Consider the following 13529-nt stretch of genomic DNA (forward strand, 5'->3'; position numbering starts at 1 on the left):
ACACTGGCCGCATCCCAAGGGAATGGGGAACAGCCATAATAGTTCCAATCTATAAAAAGGGCAATAGAGGCGACCCAGCGAATTATAGGCTGATTAGTCTATTAAGTGTGATCAGTAAACTCTACGCAAAGCACCTCCTTAATAAGTTTACAGAATGGCTAGAGAATGAAGATATCCTGGCAATAGAACAAGCGGGCTTCAGACCCGGAAGGTCCACAACAGATCACTGCCTAACGCTACAACATCTCATCGACAAATACAAATCAGGAGGGCAGGCCTCACTATACGCTCTTAATTCAAGGACTGAATGCAAACACGGCCCTTAGAGTCATGTGCAGACGCCTAGGACACCTAACGGACCCAATTAAAACCTTCAAAGGAGTCAGGAAAGGGTGCCTATTGGCCCCTCTACTATTTAATTTTTACCTAAATAACTTAGTATCTGCACTCAGTGACTCAGAACTCCATCCGCTGAAGCTTGCAAATTGGCATATTTCGGTCCTGCTATATGCCGATGATGCGGTAATTCTATCTAGAACCCCCATTGGACTCAAAAGAGCACTAAGAAAGCTCGCAGTATACTGTGAATCTGAATGTCTCAAAATCAACTATCAAAAGACCAAGATACTTGGGGGAAAACCAAAGCTTAGAAGCTGGGAACTCCAAGGCCATAAATTACAACAAGTCACAAACTACAAGTATCTAGGAATGGTGGTACAGGCCTCAGGAACCAACGAACTGCACATAAACTCCATCGGGAGTTCAGCGGGGAAAAATGCAAACTGTATTCTTAAATTCTTCAGAGCACAAGGGGGCTTCTTCGTTCCCACAGCTCTAAAATTATACAAGGCCAAAACTTTGGCACAACTCCTGTATGGTTCCTTTTTGGGTCTGCCTTCCTCTGCTTTCTCCCCCCTTGAGAGAGTTCAATCTAGACTTCTTAGAGCTCTCCTCCAAGACCCCAGATGTGTCTCAAACGCATGGGTGAGATTGGAAATGGGGATGATGAGAGTGGAGGCTAGCATTTGTTTAACATCAATCTACAAATGGCTGACATTGAATTTGCTCCCCCGAGGGATAGCCCCACTGATCCTCTGCGACCAATTCCAGTCAGGCTAGCAGACTGCAGTTCTGAACACCCTCCAGAAACTGGGTTTTGCCCCTCAAGCCCTTCTACGTCCAGGCTTGGGCCAGGCAAAAGTCACGGTCAGGCAAAGAATATTAGATACCGAGAGACAACAGGGCTGCGCAAAGTGCCCCGACTATAGAATTGGAGTACTCGAGATACATATCCGCACCGGCAGCATATCTCTTCTTTCTCGTATCTAGAAATGCAAGAAGGGCCTTTACACTCGCCAGAAGCGTGGCTCTTCCCTCGCCGGTCCTGGATGGAACCTTTAGAAAAGTCCCCTATGCCCAGAGACTTTGCACCTGTCCATTGGGAGAGATAGGAAGCCCAGAACACTTGTTCTTTAAATGTCCCTTTTACGAAGAGGCATGTAGTAAGTTCATTGATCCCCTACTGGTGAGGCTCGCTGACCTCCCGCAAAAGCAAAAATGTGACCTTTTGCTGTTAGGCAAAGATCAGAAGAAGACCTGGATGGTCGCCAGAGTCTGTGTACAAATCTGTAGACGCAGACCATCGCCCAACTCAAAATAGTCTGGCATAAAAATCCCCAAACTTGGTTCCACGGGTGACTCTGAGTCAACTCCCTGGGATAGTTTATTGTTGCACATTGTTTCTAAATTTATTGTTGCACATTGTTTTAATTGTCTGTGTTAACCATATCTGCCCATCAGTTTCTAATGCTGTGAGTGTCCTCTATTTCAGATGCTTCTACTCTGCAGCCTCTTATAGTTGTTTTAACTGCGAGTCTTTTAGTTGTTACGCCCTTACAGTTGTTTTAGCTGCATGTTTTTATTTGTTTTTAGTTTTTACCTGTTTTAATTATCAGTTTTTATCCGTGTTTAATCTTGTATTTTATTCAGAGGTTTTATCCTACGCTTGTTTCTTTGTCCTTATTTGCTCCAACATTTATCAGTTAAAAAAATCCTAACTGCTATTTTATTTATATGTTTGTTTTTTATCCTAGTCTGTGACCGTAATAAAGTTCATTCATTCACATGTCAGAGAGGGCATTATAGGTTGTACAGTCGTACCTTGGAAGTCAAATGGAATTCCCCCACTGGAAAATGCAGATAGTGGGTTTCTTTCATATATCAACAGGAATGGATTTCCACATAACAGGGGCAGCCACGCTAAAAACCCTGCTCTAAATTAACGTGGATCAGACATCTGGTATTTTTTGACTGGAGAATTGCATTGAAAGATTCAGGTAAGGGAGAAAGATAGCTGTGTTTCAGTTAATGTATTAGTTTGGGAACTGAAAATTAGGTAGGTTCGCATTAAAAGGTAAAATAAACACATTTCTCCTTTACGCATGCATAAATTTAGAAACAATTTTATGTTCACAGTATAGCCAAAAACCCATTTTCTTGAATTCTGAGGCATGAGAACTTGTATCCTATGGCATGTGATCCCTATGAAATAATATTCTCTTGAAAATAATGCTGGATAATTCGCCCTTGAGTTTTTTAAATTATTTATTGCTACACATCTGATTTTATACCTACAATTCACCCCTCTCCCCTTATTAAAAATTCTTAAAATAAGATGGATAGAATTATTTTCTTAACTTAGTAGGGCCAAAATGATGGAAATTACATTGTTTCCAATAAACCATTGGCAGAGAATAGAGGACTAAATCCAGTGAAGTTAATTTTAAAGAAACAAATTCCTGGTTGTTGTTAACTAGCCAGAATGAAAAATGCACATAGATATTGCTGTTGTGTACTGGGGGAGTGTGTAGAACTATAAATAATTCTTCTCATTGGTCCACGGACATGTGAAGGACATGCCTAAGATCAGGTCCTGCTGCTCTGTAAAGCTTCGATGAGAGTTTTGTTATATTCTGCAATCTGCTTTGTCACATTCTTCATTATAGGCCGGTAATCACTTTCCTGACTTTTCGTTGCTATAACTGATGATAAAAAGATAAGGAAAATTCTCCAACGAGCATCAGAGGGTAGAATTCAATGTCACACTAAAATAAACATTTGGTCTGCACAAGCATATCTGTTTGCCAGACAGAATGACCCCCCCTGCTATTCTGGGGGTCCTTGCAACCCCCAAAGCAAAATATTAATAAAAATAAATGGGGGGGCAGAAAGGGGGAAAACCCCATTGTGCAAGTGGAAGCCCTTGTGCATGATTTCAGTTTGTTAGATGGATTGTGTCCTAAGTTATAGATATTAAAATCTCCATGTACAACAGTTCCTACCTGGAAAAACAGCTGTTTTACTATGCATTTGCACCATTCACATTGAGATTTTGCAGGATGATACAGATGATCGTGAATGAGAAAAGCAGTTTGGTCATCTGTGTGGGCTCTGAGCATACAAAAGGAAGGCAATTCCACCACCACCCTGCCATGATATCTCAGCAAACCAAACTGCTTTAAGGTTGTCAAATGCCTCAGATAAACTATAACGGAAGAGATACTGGGTGAGAGCTAACATTAGTCATACACAGAGTAAACCCATTTAAATCAGTCGACTTAAACAACTTAATGGGTCTACTCAGATTATGACTAAGGTTGGATATCATCCATAATTTCCTGGCAAAGGTCTCTTTATAGCCATTGTCTCCTGTTGAACAAATAAAACAGTCCTTTTCTTTGTATATAATTATCTATATATGTAAACGTCAAGACATATGATGGTCATCTGTAACATGTGGAATAAGTCGTTGTACCTCAGGCTTTCAGAATAGAATGCTGAGAATGGGCATGATTCAGAAAATGTTAAGCAAGCCCAACTGATTTAAGAGACTTAAGCACCTGCTTATGTTCTTATTTACCATGATTATTTTCAGCATCTTCTCTCTCTCTTTTTTAAAAAGGATACATTCTTTCATGACAAAATTATTTTGTTCATGGTGTTGCCATTTCCTTTCCAAATTCGTAAGCTGCAATTACAAAATGGAAAAAAAATGATAGCAAAAAATAGCCACGCGTAGCAACCAACCCTCCTTAATTTACTTAATTTATTGATTATTAAATGTATATTCTGCCCTTCCACCCAAAGCATTCTACCAAGTAAATAAGATCAAGCACAATTCAGATAACATGCACAAACCTATACATAGCTATTTAGAAGTCCCACTAGGTTCACTGGGGCTTACTCTCTAGTAAGTATGTCTATGTCAGTAGCCTTACTAAATCAGTTAAGTCTCACGTCTCACCGATTTTCATATGCTTAATCAGAGCTGTAGAGAAATTACAAGAACTGATAAGGATTCCAGCAAACCACATGCAGTTTGTAATTACACTGCATCGAAAAGATGGTTTGCAATCCATGCAAGCCATGAGAATATTGTCTTTTATTAGAGTGTGGAGACTATGATTTATGCATGACACTGAACTCTCATTATCTGTGTTTCTTTTTGGTTAACAACTGTTTTCAGACTATGTAAAGCTTATCATGCAACGTATCTTGAAACTATATTGGGCCCTGAACTGCACAGAAGAAACTTCCTCATTTCCATAGCTAAATTTCCTGTCTGATGCCAAAAGCTATGATAAGAACAGGACTGCGTTGAGAAGATTGTAAGACTGCAGGCTAAATGTTGGGACTCCGACAACACTTTAAGCATCAACAGGAAGGCAATATGGCTATTATATTGATGGCTGCTTCCTAACAATGCAATTTGTAGAGCATTGATTTGTTTGGCTGGTGCTACTGTTCAAAGTTTGTGCCATCAAGACATGCAAGCTATTTGCAATGAATATTTCAGAATAGCTGTGTGGAAGTTAACTTTTGTATGTGAGTGTAGTGCTATTTGGTACACCTTCCAAACCAGCAATTGCCCATCACAATTTCTGCTCAGAAAAAGAGCTCAATGCACTTTATTGAGCCTCTGATGGCTAGTAGATTTTGGGATACAACAGGTGACAAAAAAAGCTTCAATACATTTTACAGGGTGACCTGTGTGCCACACTCAGCATAAATACAGCTGAGCCTTTCAAATTAACAAATTGTATCGTGAAATCCCATTTGGTTTCCACCGTTCCCTCTACTTTCCTGTCGTCAGTCTCTGAGTGTGGTTGTTTATGTAGCCAAAGTAGTTAACACTCATGTAGAAAAGGGAGTTATCAGCAGGATCAGAGGAAACCCAAGGTTTGCAAAAGTAACTCTGGGAGGAAAAGCTGGTTGGAGGTGTTGGTGTTAGGGAAGAATGGGATGAAGTGGATGGAATCCTAAACAGGGAACATTTCACAGTGCAAAAAAAGTTGTTGCAGGTCCCACTTATTATATATATATATTGCATCACTGACTCTCAACTGTTCAACCATGAATGTGCTAAAAGAAAACACAACTATTTGGGAGCTGAATATTCTTAATTCTGCCAAATTCAAAACTGATATGGAAGAGGGAGAGTTATCTCTTTCACCCATGTTACCCCTGCCCTCAATTTCCCCCAGCAAACCTGTCATTTTCCACAACAATAAAATCTCAGGGACATTAATAGAATGGCAGAAGTGAAAGAGCACAAATGTCAGAGAATTATAGAAATATTAGATTTGCCTGAGATTTGGCATGGTTGGTACATATTCACATTCACAATTTTTCTCCAGTATGGACTAGTTTCTCCAAAATAATCTCAATTACTCTAATATCATTTTATGTATCTACTGTAATATTAATATTATTGCTCTTTAGTTCATAACTGGAAGAGTTCTGTGTTTCTTTTTTCAAATTTAGTCCTGCCGCAAGCAGCAATTCTTGGAAAGAGATATTACGTCTTTCCACATTTTAAAGATTTTGAAGTTATTTAAAGAGGCTGTAAAAAAAGCAATTTATGTATGCATAGACATATCATACAAAAGTTTCAAAACTCCAAAAAGGTGGAGAAAAGGCAACACCAAAAGGCAAGAGGCATTTTCAACTGTACCTGTGAATGTGTCTCGTTCTCCTGCAGCTGCAACTTCAAGCTTTCATATTCTCTATTCAGATGCTCCATAGTTTTCTTGAAAGCATTCCTGCGCTTCGTTAGTGTTTCTTTCTCTTCTTGAAGTTTCTTAAGAGTAAGGAAATAATAAAAAATGGAACATTAAAAAGCACTCATCTTAAAAGTGCTCTAGCTTATTTCTAAAATTCAGAGAGGGGGGAAGCATTTATGCTTGAATCTAAGCATCTGGCACTCATTCCCATGAAAGCATATAATTGTGTATATGACAGACGGCATGGAAAAAGTGCGTGGTCGGTTCACGTGTGAAAGATGCATGGACTGATTTGTTTGACTGTGTTATGTTGACTGTAGTGACTGGTTTGCAAGTTGGCTAATCTTTCTGAAATGGAAAAATAGAAGATATGTCTGAGAACACAAGGGCTTTCTGTTTCTTTACGAATGAAAACCCACGGCTCGTACATCACTGATAACAAACCATTTGGCCACCCAAAGTTCTTAGTTTACAACTCTTACCATTCCTGACTATTTGCCAAGCTGGCTGAGGCTAATGGAAGTTGGTACCTAACATCGACCAGAGAGCCACAGTTTCTCCATCCCTCTTTAATACGCTTTCTTTTTTTGAACTGTGAAACACTTCCTCTTTCTGTGCATAATATTGTACTCTGGCTACTTTCTTATACCTTTCCCTTGAAAGCTTTTGTTCAAGACAAAAGGAATGCAGATAATAAAGCACATTCTGCAGATAATGAACTACTAAAATAAATGCTAAGCCCAAGAACATATGTAGAACCCTGCTGTATCAGCTCAAAGGCCTATCTAGTCCAGCATTCTTCTCACAGTAGCCAACCTCAAGCCAACAGGAAGCTCACAAGCAAGACATTCGCACCATAGTACTCTTCTGCTCGTTTTCCGCAGCAACTGATACTCAGAGACAAAGATGCCTGCAAATGTGACATTAAGGCTGACAAACGATTCCCCGCCATATGGGAATCGCTTGCAGATGATCGCAGTGCCTGCAGACTGGCAGGTTGTGTAGCCACAGAAAGATCAGGAGGAATGGCTGCTGGGAGGAATGCAGAGAGAATAAATGCCCTGGCGCACCTGTAGCAGCAAAACTGGATGCCCTCATCTGCCCCAAACCACGTTTCTCCCATATTGGTCTCTACTATAACAGCAGTACAACGCTCCAAACGGTTTGACCTGACCCCTGAAGGTGCTCTCGTCCACTGTCTCCCGAGGCAGAAGGATGCCAAATTAACTCAACTCAAGCGCCTCTGAATCTTTGTAGTTGCACAGGAAATATTACGTGTTGCTTATCTCAAGGTCTGTCCCATGGAAGAGGGAGCAAGCTTGTTATCTCCTGCTCTGGAGGGCAGGACTCGAACCCGTGGCCTCAAGTTACAAGGAAGGAGATTCCGACTAAACACCAGGAAGAACTTTCTGATAGCAAGAGCTGCTTGGCAGTGGAATGGTCTCCCTCGGGAGGCTGTGGACTCTCCTTCCTTGGAGGTTTTTAAGCAGAGGGTGGGTGCCATCTGTTATGGATGCTTTAGCTGAGATTCCTGCATTCCAGGGGATTGGACTGGATAACCCTAAGGGTTCCTTCCAACTCGTAGATTCTATTATGTATTTTAATTTATGTTCAGTTTTAGAGCTAAAACAGTGGTGCCATTTATTTTCACTTAAAAAAGCAAAAAGCAAAGAAAAGAAAAGCATTTTTTTACTCAGTTTTGATGAGAAATGAGAAGCCACACAGGAGCTACTGGTCCACACGACACTCTTCCATGCAGATGTGGCAGATATGCAGCTACCATAACTACCTGACTGGGGGATGGATCATGTGAGTAGCCACAAGCTGTTAACAGCTTTAGGAAACAACTCCACCATGCCTCAGTGTACGAGTATGTAAAGGACACCACGACAGAACATTTAACAAGATGCAGCTGGAATATTTCAATAACTTGGTCTCAAGCAAATATTATTAATGTGTTTTGACTGTTAACTACCTTTTTCTTTTCCTCTCCTGCTGTTTTCAGAGCTGGCAGATTGTTATAAAGTTCCAGGTCTTTGGTCATTTGCTCTATTTTTTCTTTGAGAGAAGTCAGTTCATCAACCATCTTGCCTTCCAGCAGGCCCATTTTCTGGAGGTCCATCCGCAGACGTTGGCTGTCTGAAACAGAAAGAACCAAGAAGCATTACTGACATACAATGGAGATTATTTTCTAGCACAGAGAGAAGTGAATCGTACATTTACTTATTCAAGGAGACAACTGACTCCTGCCTGCCTTGTTCACCTTGGACTTAGTCCAGGAAAGCTCTTAAGTACGTCCTTAAGTTTTACATACAAATATCCATTATGTGATGAAGTAGTGGTATCGCTAAGACTAGTGTTGACATATTTGCAACAAAAACTGGCAAAGAGGAATTAGCATTGTTGTTCTTAGCTTACATTTGTCCATAAAACTATGCAAAAAGATCCTGCTGCCCTTTTTAGTTTTAAACTATGAAAAGTGTTGTAAAGTCTCTAGGTGACCTGCTCCTAAGGATCATTTTGACAGGTATAATATACAGGACCCTCAATGGTTCTGTTGATAATTTGGGGTGGGGAGCAAGCATATCAATAGTATCTTAAGATGAAGCATGTGTTAAAATAAACATGGTCAATCTCAACATGCATATTTTTGTTTTATTGTCTAGTAACAGACTGAGGTCATGCTGACCCTCTCTGGTTTTGAGTCTATTTAATATCTGCAATTTGGATGCCATATTTATTACCCTTACGTCCAGCTCTTAGATGTTAGCTCCCAGTGGTTTTCCCACTCATGTTATAGATCACACTTGCCCAGCACTGAAAACTCTTGACTGATCAAATGCTTCCAGAACATTTAACTGGGTCCTTATATGTGGCCTCTTATTTCCTCCACGCTGAAGGCTGCGTTTGCAAAGGGGCCTAGAGGCATAGTCTGGTGTGTCTAGGCCTGAAAAATTGTGTACATGTCATAGGTTTTATGCATAGGCCTCTATGCACCTATGCTGCCTAATGTGCAGATATCAGGTGAGCATGCTGGAAAACAAGAGGTGCATGGCAGCATGATTCTAACCTCACCACCATGTGTTGGGTTGAAAAACTGAATAGAGAAGTACAGTGGTATCTTGGGTTAAATACTTAATTCGTTCCGGAGGTCTGTTCTTAACCTGAAACTGTTCTTAACCTGAAGCACCACTTTAGCTAATGGAGCCTCCTGCTGCTGCCGCGCCACCGAAGCCCGATTTCTGTTCTCATCCTGAAGCAAAGTTCTTAACCTGAAGCACTATTTCTGGGTTAGCGGAGTGTGGAACCTAAAGTGTATGTAACCCAAGGTACCACTGTAGTGACAAGCAATTCTTCTCCTTAAGTAATTTTTTGTATAAGAGCTTAATCCAGATTTAAGCAAATAAAAAATAATAAAAAAATGGCCCACGGAATTTCTTTAGGTTGCATTTGGTGCCTTATATTAGGCATTGTGATTTTTGTTACCAGCCCTAAGCACTTAGGAAAAGCTGAACAAACAAAAATCACGGTCCCCTTTTATTTGAACTGCTTGTTGCCGGCAATAGTGGCTATCGTGCTAAGTTGCTATTACAACTGCACTTAGTTTCTCCCTTGGGTGCCATCTCTTGCTCTTCAGGAAGTTGACTTCTTATGTATAGCTCAGATATATTCGTGATAAACTAAAATCTGAGAGTGGCAGGGAATGATGAAAATGCATTACAGGCTGTATTATTTTTTAAAAATGTTGTTTTAAAAATAGGCCCAGAAGTGGGTACGGTGGTACCTCGGGTTACATACGCTTCAGGTTACAGACTCCACTAACCCAGAAATAGTACCTCGGGTTAAGAACTTTGCTTCAGGATGAGAACAGAAATTGCATGGCGGAGGTGCAGCAGCAGCGGGAGGCCCCATTAGCTAAAGTGGTACCTTAGGTTAAGAACAGTTTCAGGTTAAGAACGGATGTCCGAATGAATGTTGTTCTTAACCCGAGGTACCACTGTAATAAGATTTTAGAAAGTAGGGGTACATGATTGGAATAGGGTTGTTTATTATTTTAACTGGCTGTTTTTTTTAATTCTATTGTTTTCCCTACAAGGTATTTGAGTTGCTTGATACATGTTACCTCTTCAAAGGAGTGCTCTAGTGAATACAGTTTACCCCCAAATAGATTTGCTAGTATCTGATTCCCTAACTGCTTTGAACAGATTTATTGGAGTGTGATGAAGGCAGATGCAATATGCAAGAAACAAAGTGCAGTTTTAGGGTGGGAAACGTGTGAATTTTTCTTATGAGCGAAGAAGCCCAAGAAATCATATTGATCCAGGAACTGTTAAGGGCAAATGGCTGTATACCCAGTGCTGTTATTTGCAGCTGTGCACTGACACACAGGAATCCGGACAGAGAACACATGTACAACCTCATCACTGGACGGTCACTACCGATAATCAATAATCTTATACACCTCTATCATATCCCCTCTTACTTTTCCTTTTCCTAAACTGAGAAGTCCCAAATGACTGAGGGAGAGGCAGTATATATGTACCGAATAATATCTTTATGGGGATTGTCACGGGCCAGGAGTCAGCTTTGCCTGTTGAACAGCAGCCTGAAGGGGGAGAAGGTGAAAAGACTCCACACACACCTGTTCAGCCTTCAAGGTCACAGAGCTGAAGGCACGGATGAGAACCAGCTCGCTCCAGGCTTCTTAAACAGAGCTCTCAGCAGCAGTACACCTTAAGGAGCATATCCACCTTCATCGTTCTGCCTGGACGCTGAGGTCCAGCTCTGAGGGCCTTCTGGCAGTTCCCTCATTGCAAGAAGTGAGGTTACAGGGAACCAGGCTGACAGACTTCTTGGCAGTGGCGCCCGCCCTGTGGAATGCCCTCCCATCAGATGTCAAAGAAATAGACAACTATCTGACGTTTAGAAGACATCTGAAGGCAGCCCTGTTTAGGGAAGTTTTTAATGAATGAAGTTTTAATGTATTTTTAAACTTTTGTTGGAAGCCGCCCAGAATAGCTGGGGAAACCCAGCCAGATGGGTGGGGTATGTATGTATGTATAAAGAAATTGTTGTTGTTGTTGTTGTTGTCAGATGCTGGAAATAACGCCTGTGGTTCCTGGCCCTCTACCTTACTGCTGCCAGTGATCTTGTCCCTTGGCTCTGTGATCATCTGGATTTCCTATCATCTTGACTGTCTTTGTATGTGGATTCTGATCTCAGGTAAGTGTTCCTCAGAGACTCGTAGCCTCTGCTTGCTCGGCAAAGGGACTCAGATGGGGCTACAACAGGGATGGCCCATAGTTCAGTGGCAGAGCCTATGCTTTACACAAACAAGGTCTCTGGTTCAACTCTGGTGCTTCCACTTCTAAGGGTCTTAGGCAGGAGGGTCTAACATACCTTCTGCCTGAGACCTTGGACAGTATTGGGTGGGCAGACTGAGAGTATATGACAGTTTCATATGTCTTTGTGCATACTTATATACTTCAAATGGCACTGGCATGCATTTAAAACATGACCTGCTTTCTACAGAAGGAGGCGCTGTAGAAGGGATGGGTTGTGGCTCAGTGGCAAAGCACATACACTGAATGCAGGTGTTGGGTTCAGTCCCTAGCATTCCAGGTAGGGCTCAAAAAAATTCCTTCCTGAACCCCTGATGAGATACTGCAGACAGTACTGAGCTAGATGGAACAATGACCTTACTAGCTGTAGGTTGGCTTCCCCTGTAAAATAATCTGGAGAAAGTAAAGGATTTTCTTCAATCCAATTGCCATCCTACAGTGGAAAAAAAAAGGAAAGGGGAAAAGGAAAGAAAAAAAATAACAACCCTTCTCTCTGGGAAGAGACAGGAAGAGGATGCAGTCCAGTTCCTTCTGATATGCCACTAAGTCAGACTTCAGCAAGCAAATGTGTACACAGTAGCAAATTCTGAGACAAAACTGCTTTGTGCTTTGACCCAGGGAAATGTTACTGGGAAATGCTGCCATCAGCAAATGTGTTTACTCACAGGAGTTTCCTTTGGGGAGGGAAGGAGAAGGCTCTGTGCAATGATCTTTATACAAAGAGTGAGGTTGTGGCCCCGAAGTGCATTTCTACAGCACTGCATGGGTCCACAAGGCTCTTTTGAACGGAGCACAGAATCAAATCAGAATTCAGGATCCCAACTTCCTTCATGTTAAAGAAGAATAAAGCAAATTGCCAGGCCTCATGGGCAGAGAAACATATAAACAATAGTTTAGCAAGAATTACCCTTCAACTTTTTTGGGTGTCGTCAAAACTGTCCATTTGTGATTTAGAGCTTTGGGAAATAATTTCTATGCACGGAGGCACCAAATCTTGTTTTCTATGCCTATAAGGAGGGGACTGGAATAAATTTAAAGGGATATATTCAACATAGTGCTGGGTAGATAGTTCTATCAGCATGAACAAATCAGTTTGGATAGTATCTGGACTCTTGGGTGCGTCAAATGAAGTTTGTCTCCTGTAGTAGCTGTATGTGTTTATATCTGGGTATTTTAATATAAATCGTACACTAATATGAGCACATGCATATGACACAGATCATGTATCTCATAAAATTCTTTTTTAAAAAAAGACAAAAATGACTAAATTTGCCAATCATCACTCAAAGTATTACAATATTTTTACTGGCTTTAAAGTGAATTTGGAAATGAAGTACCATTGCTGGTTTTAGCCTAGGGCCATGTTTTCTATAAAAGTGTCTTCTCCAAAGTAGAATTGGAAGAATTGTAGCTGTGATAGAACACACATCCTGCATGCTAAATGTCCCAAAGTTCAATCCCAAGCATCCCTAGGCTGGGAAAGATTTGTGTCTTAAACTCTGGAGAGCCCCTGCTGGTCAGCATCATACTGAAGTAGCTGGACCAAAGGTCAGACTAGATGAAAACCAGTTTTCAAAAATCCTAACCTTACTGTCAATTAATATAATCTCTACCAGCCATTCTCTGGGCAGTACTGCTTTCTGAAGTCAGGCAGCTAGCTCTTTGATAAAGGGTATTTTCTGTAGGGACATGCAAAAAATCCTCTCCCCAGAGCTTGCCTGGGACCAACTCCATTATCCTTTAGGTGCAAGACAACACCTATCCTGTTCATTTGGACTTTTATTGGTATTCAAGATATTCAATGACTTTTATCTGCTGGTTTTATATTATCTCTTTATCTGCTGATATGATGTTTTGGTTTGTGCAGTGAATTTTACTTTATTGGTTTTTATTATTGTAAGCTGCATTAAGGCCATTTTTTTGCACTAGAAGGTGGGAGAGAAATTTGTAAATCAATACAACGTACACTTCGCTTGGCATACCTGTTCCCAGGTTTTTCGCAGTGCTCTGTGATTTCTGCATTTCACTTGACTTGAAAGTGAGATCTTCCTGCATGATTTTCAGCTCTTGGTTTGTTACAGAAGATATCTGCTTCATGCGATTTACATTCTGCGTGATTAAAGAA

The 13529-nt window shown here is 40.9% G+C and overlaps 1 protein-coding gene across 4 annotated transcripts in view; it reads right to left on the reverse strand.

The window, feature by feature from the left end:
* Positions 1-2586: 2586 nt before the first annotated feature.
* The window catches only part of IFT74 (intraflagellar transport 74), a 42309-nt gene continuing 31366 nt past the window's right edge, over positions 2587-13529 (reverse strand). For all 4 annotated transcript variants that reach the window (XM_083719105.1, XM_083719106.1, XM_083719108.1 and 1 more), the window contains exons 16-20: positions 13387-13513; positions 8038-8201; positions 6014-6139; positions 3967-4027; positions 2587-3041 (exon numbers count right to left, since the gene is read on the reverse strand). In XM_083719105.1, the coding sequence (XP_083575231.1) occupies positions 2926-3041; positions 3967-4027; positions 6014-6139; positions 8038-8201; positions 13387-13513 (594 nt within the window). In that variant the 3' untranslated portion in view covers positions 2587-2925. The remainder of the gene's footprint in view (positions 3042-3966; positions 4028-6013; positions 6140-8037; positions 8202-13386; positions 13514-13529) is intronic.

The sequence above is a fragment of the Podarcis gaigeae genome (genome assembly GCF_964106915.1).
Source record: "Podarcis gaigeae genome assembly, chromosome: 17".
NCBI lineage: Eukaryota > Metazoa > Chordata > Lepidosauria > Squamata > Lacertidae > Podarcis > Podarcis gaigeae.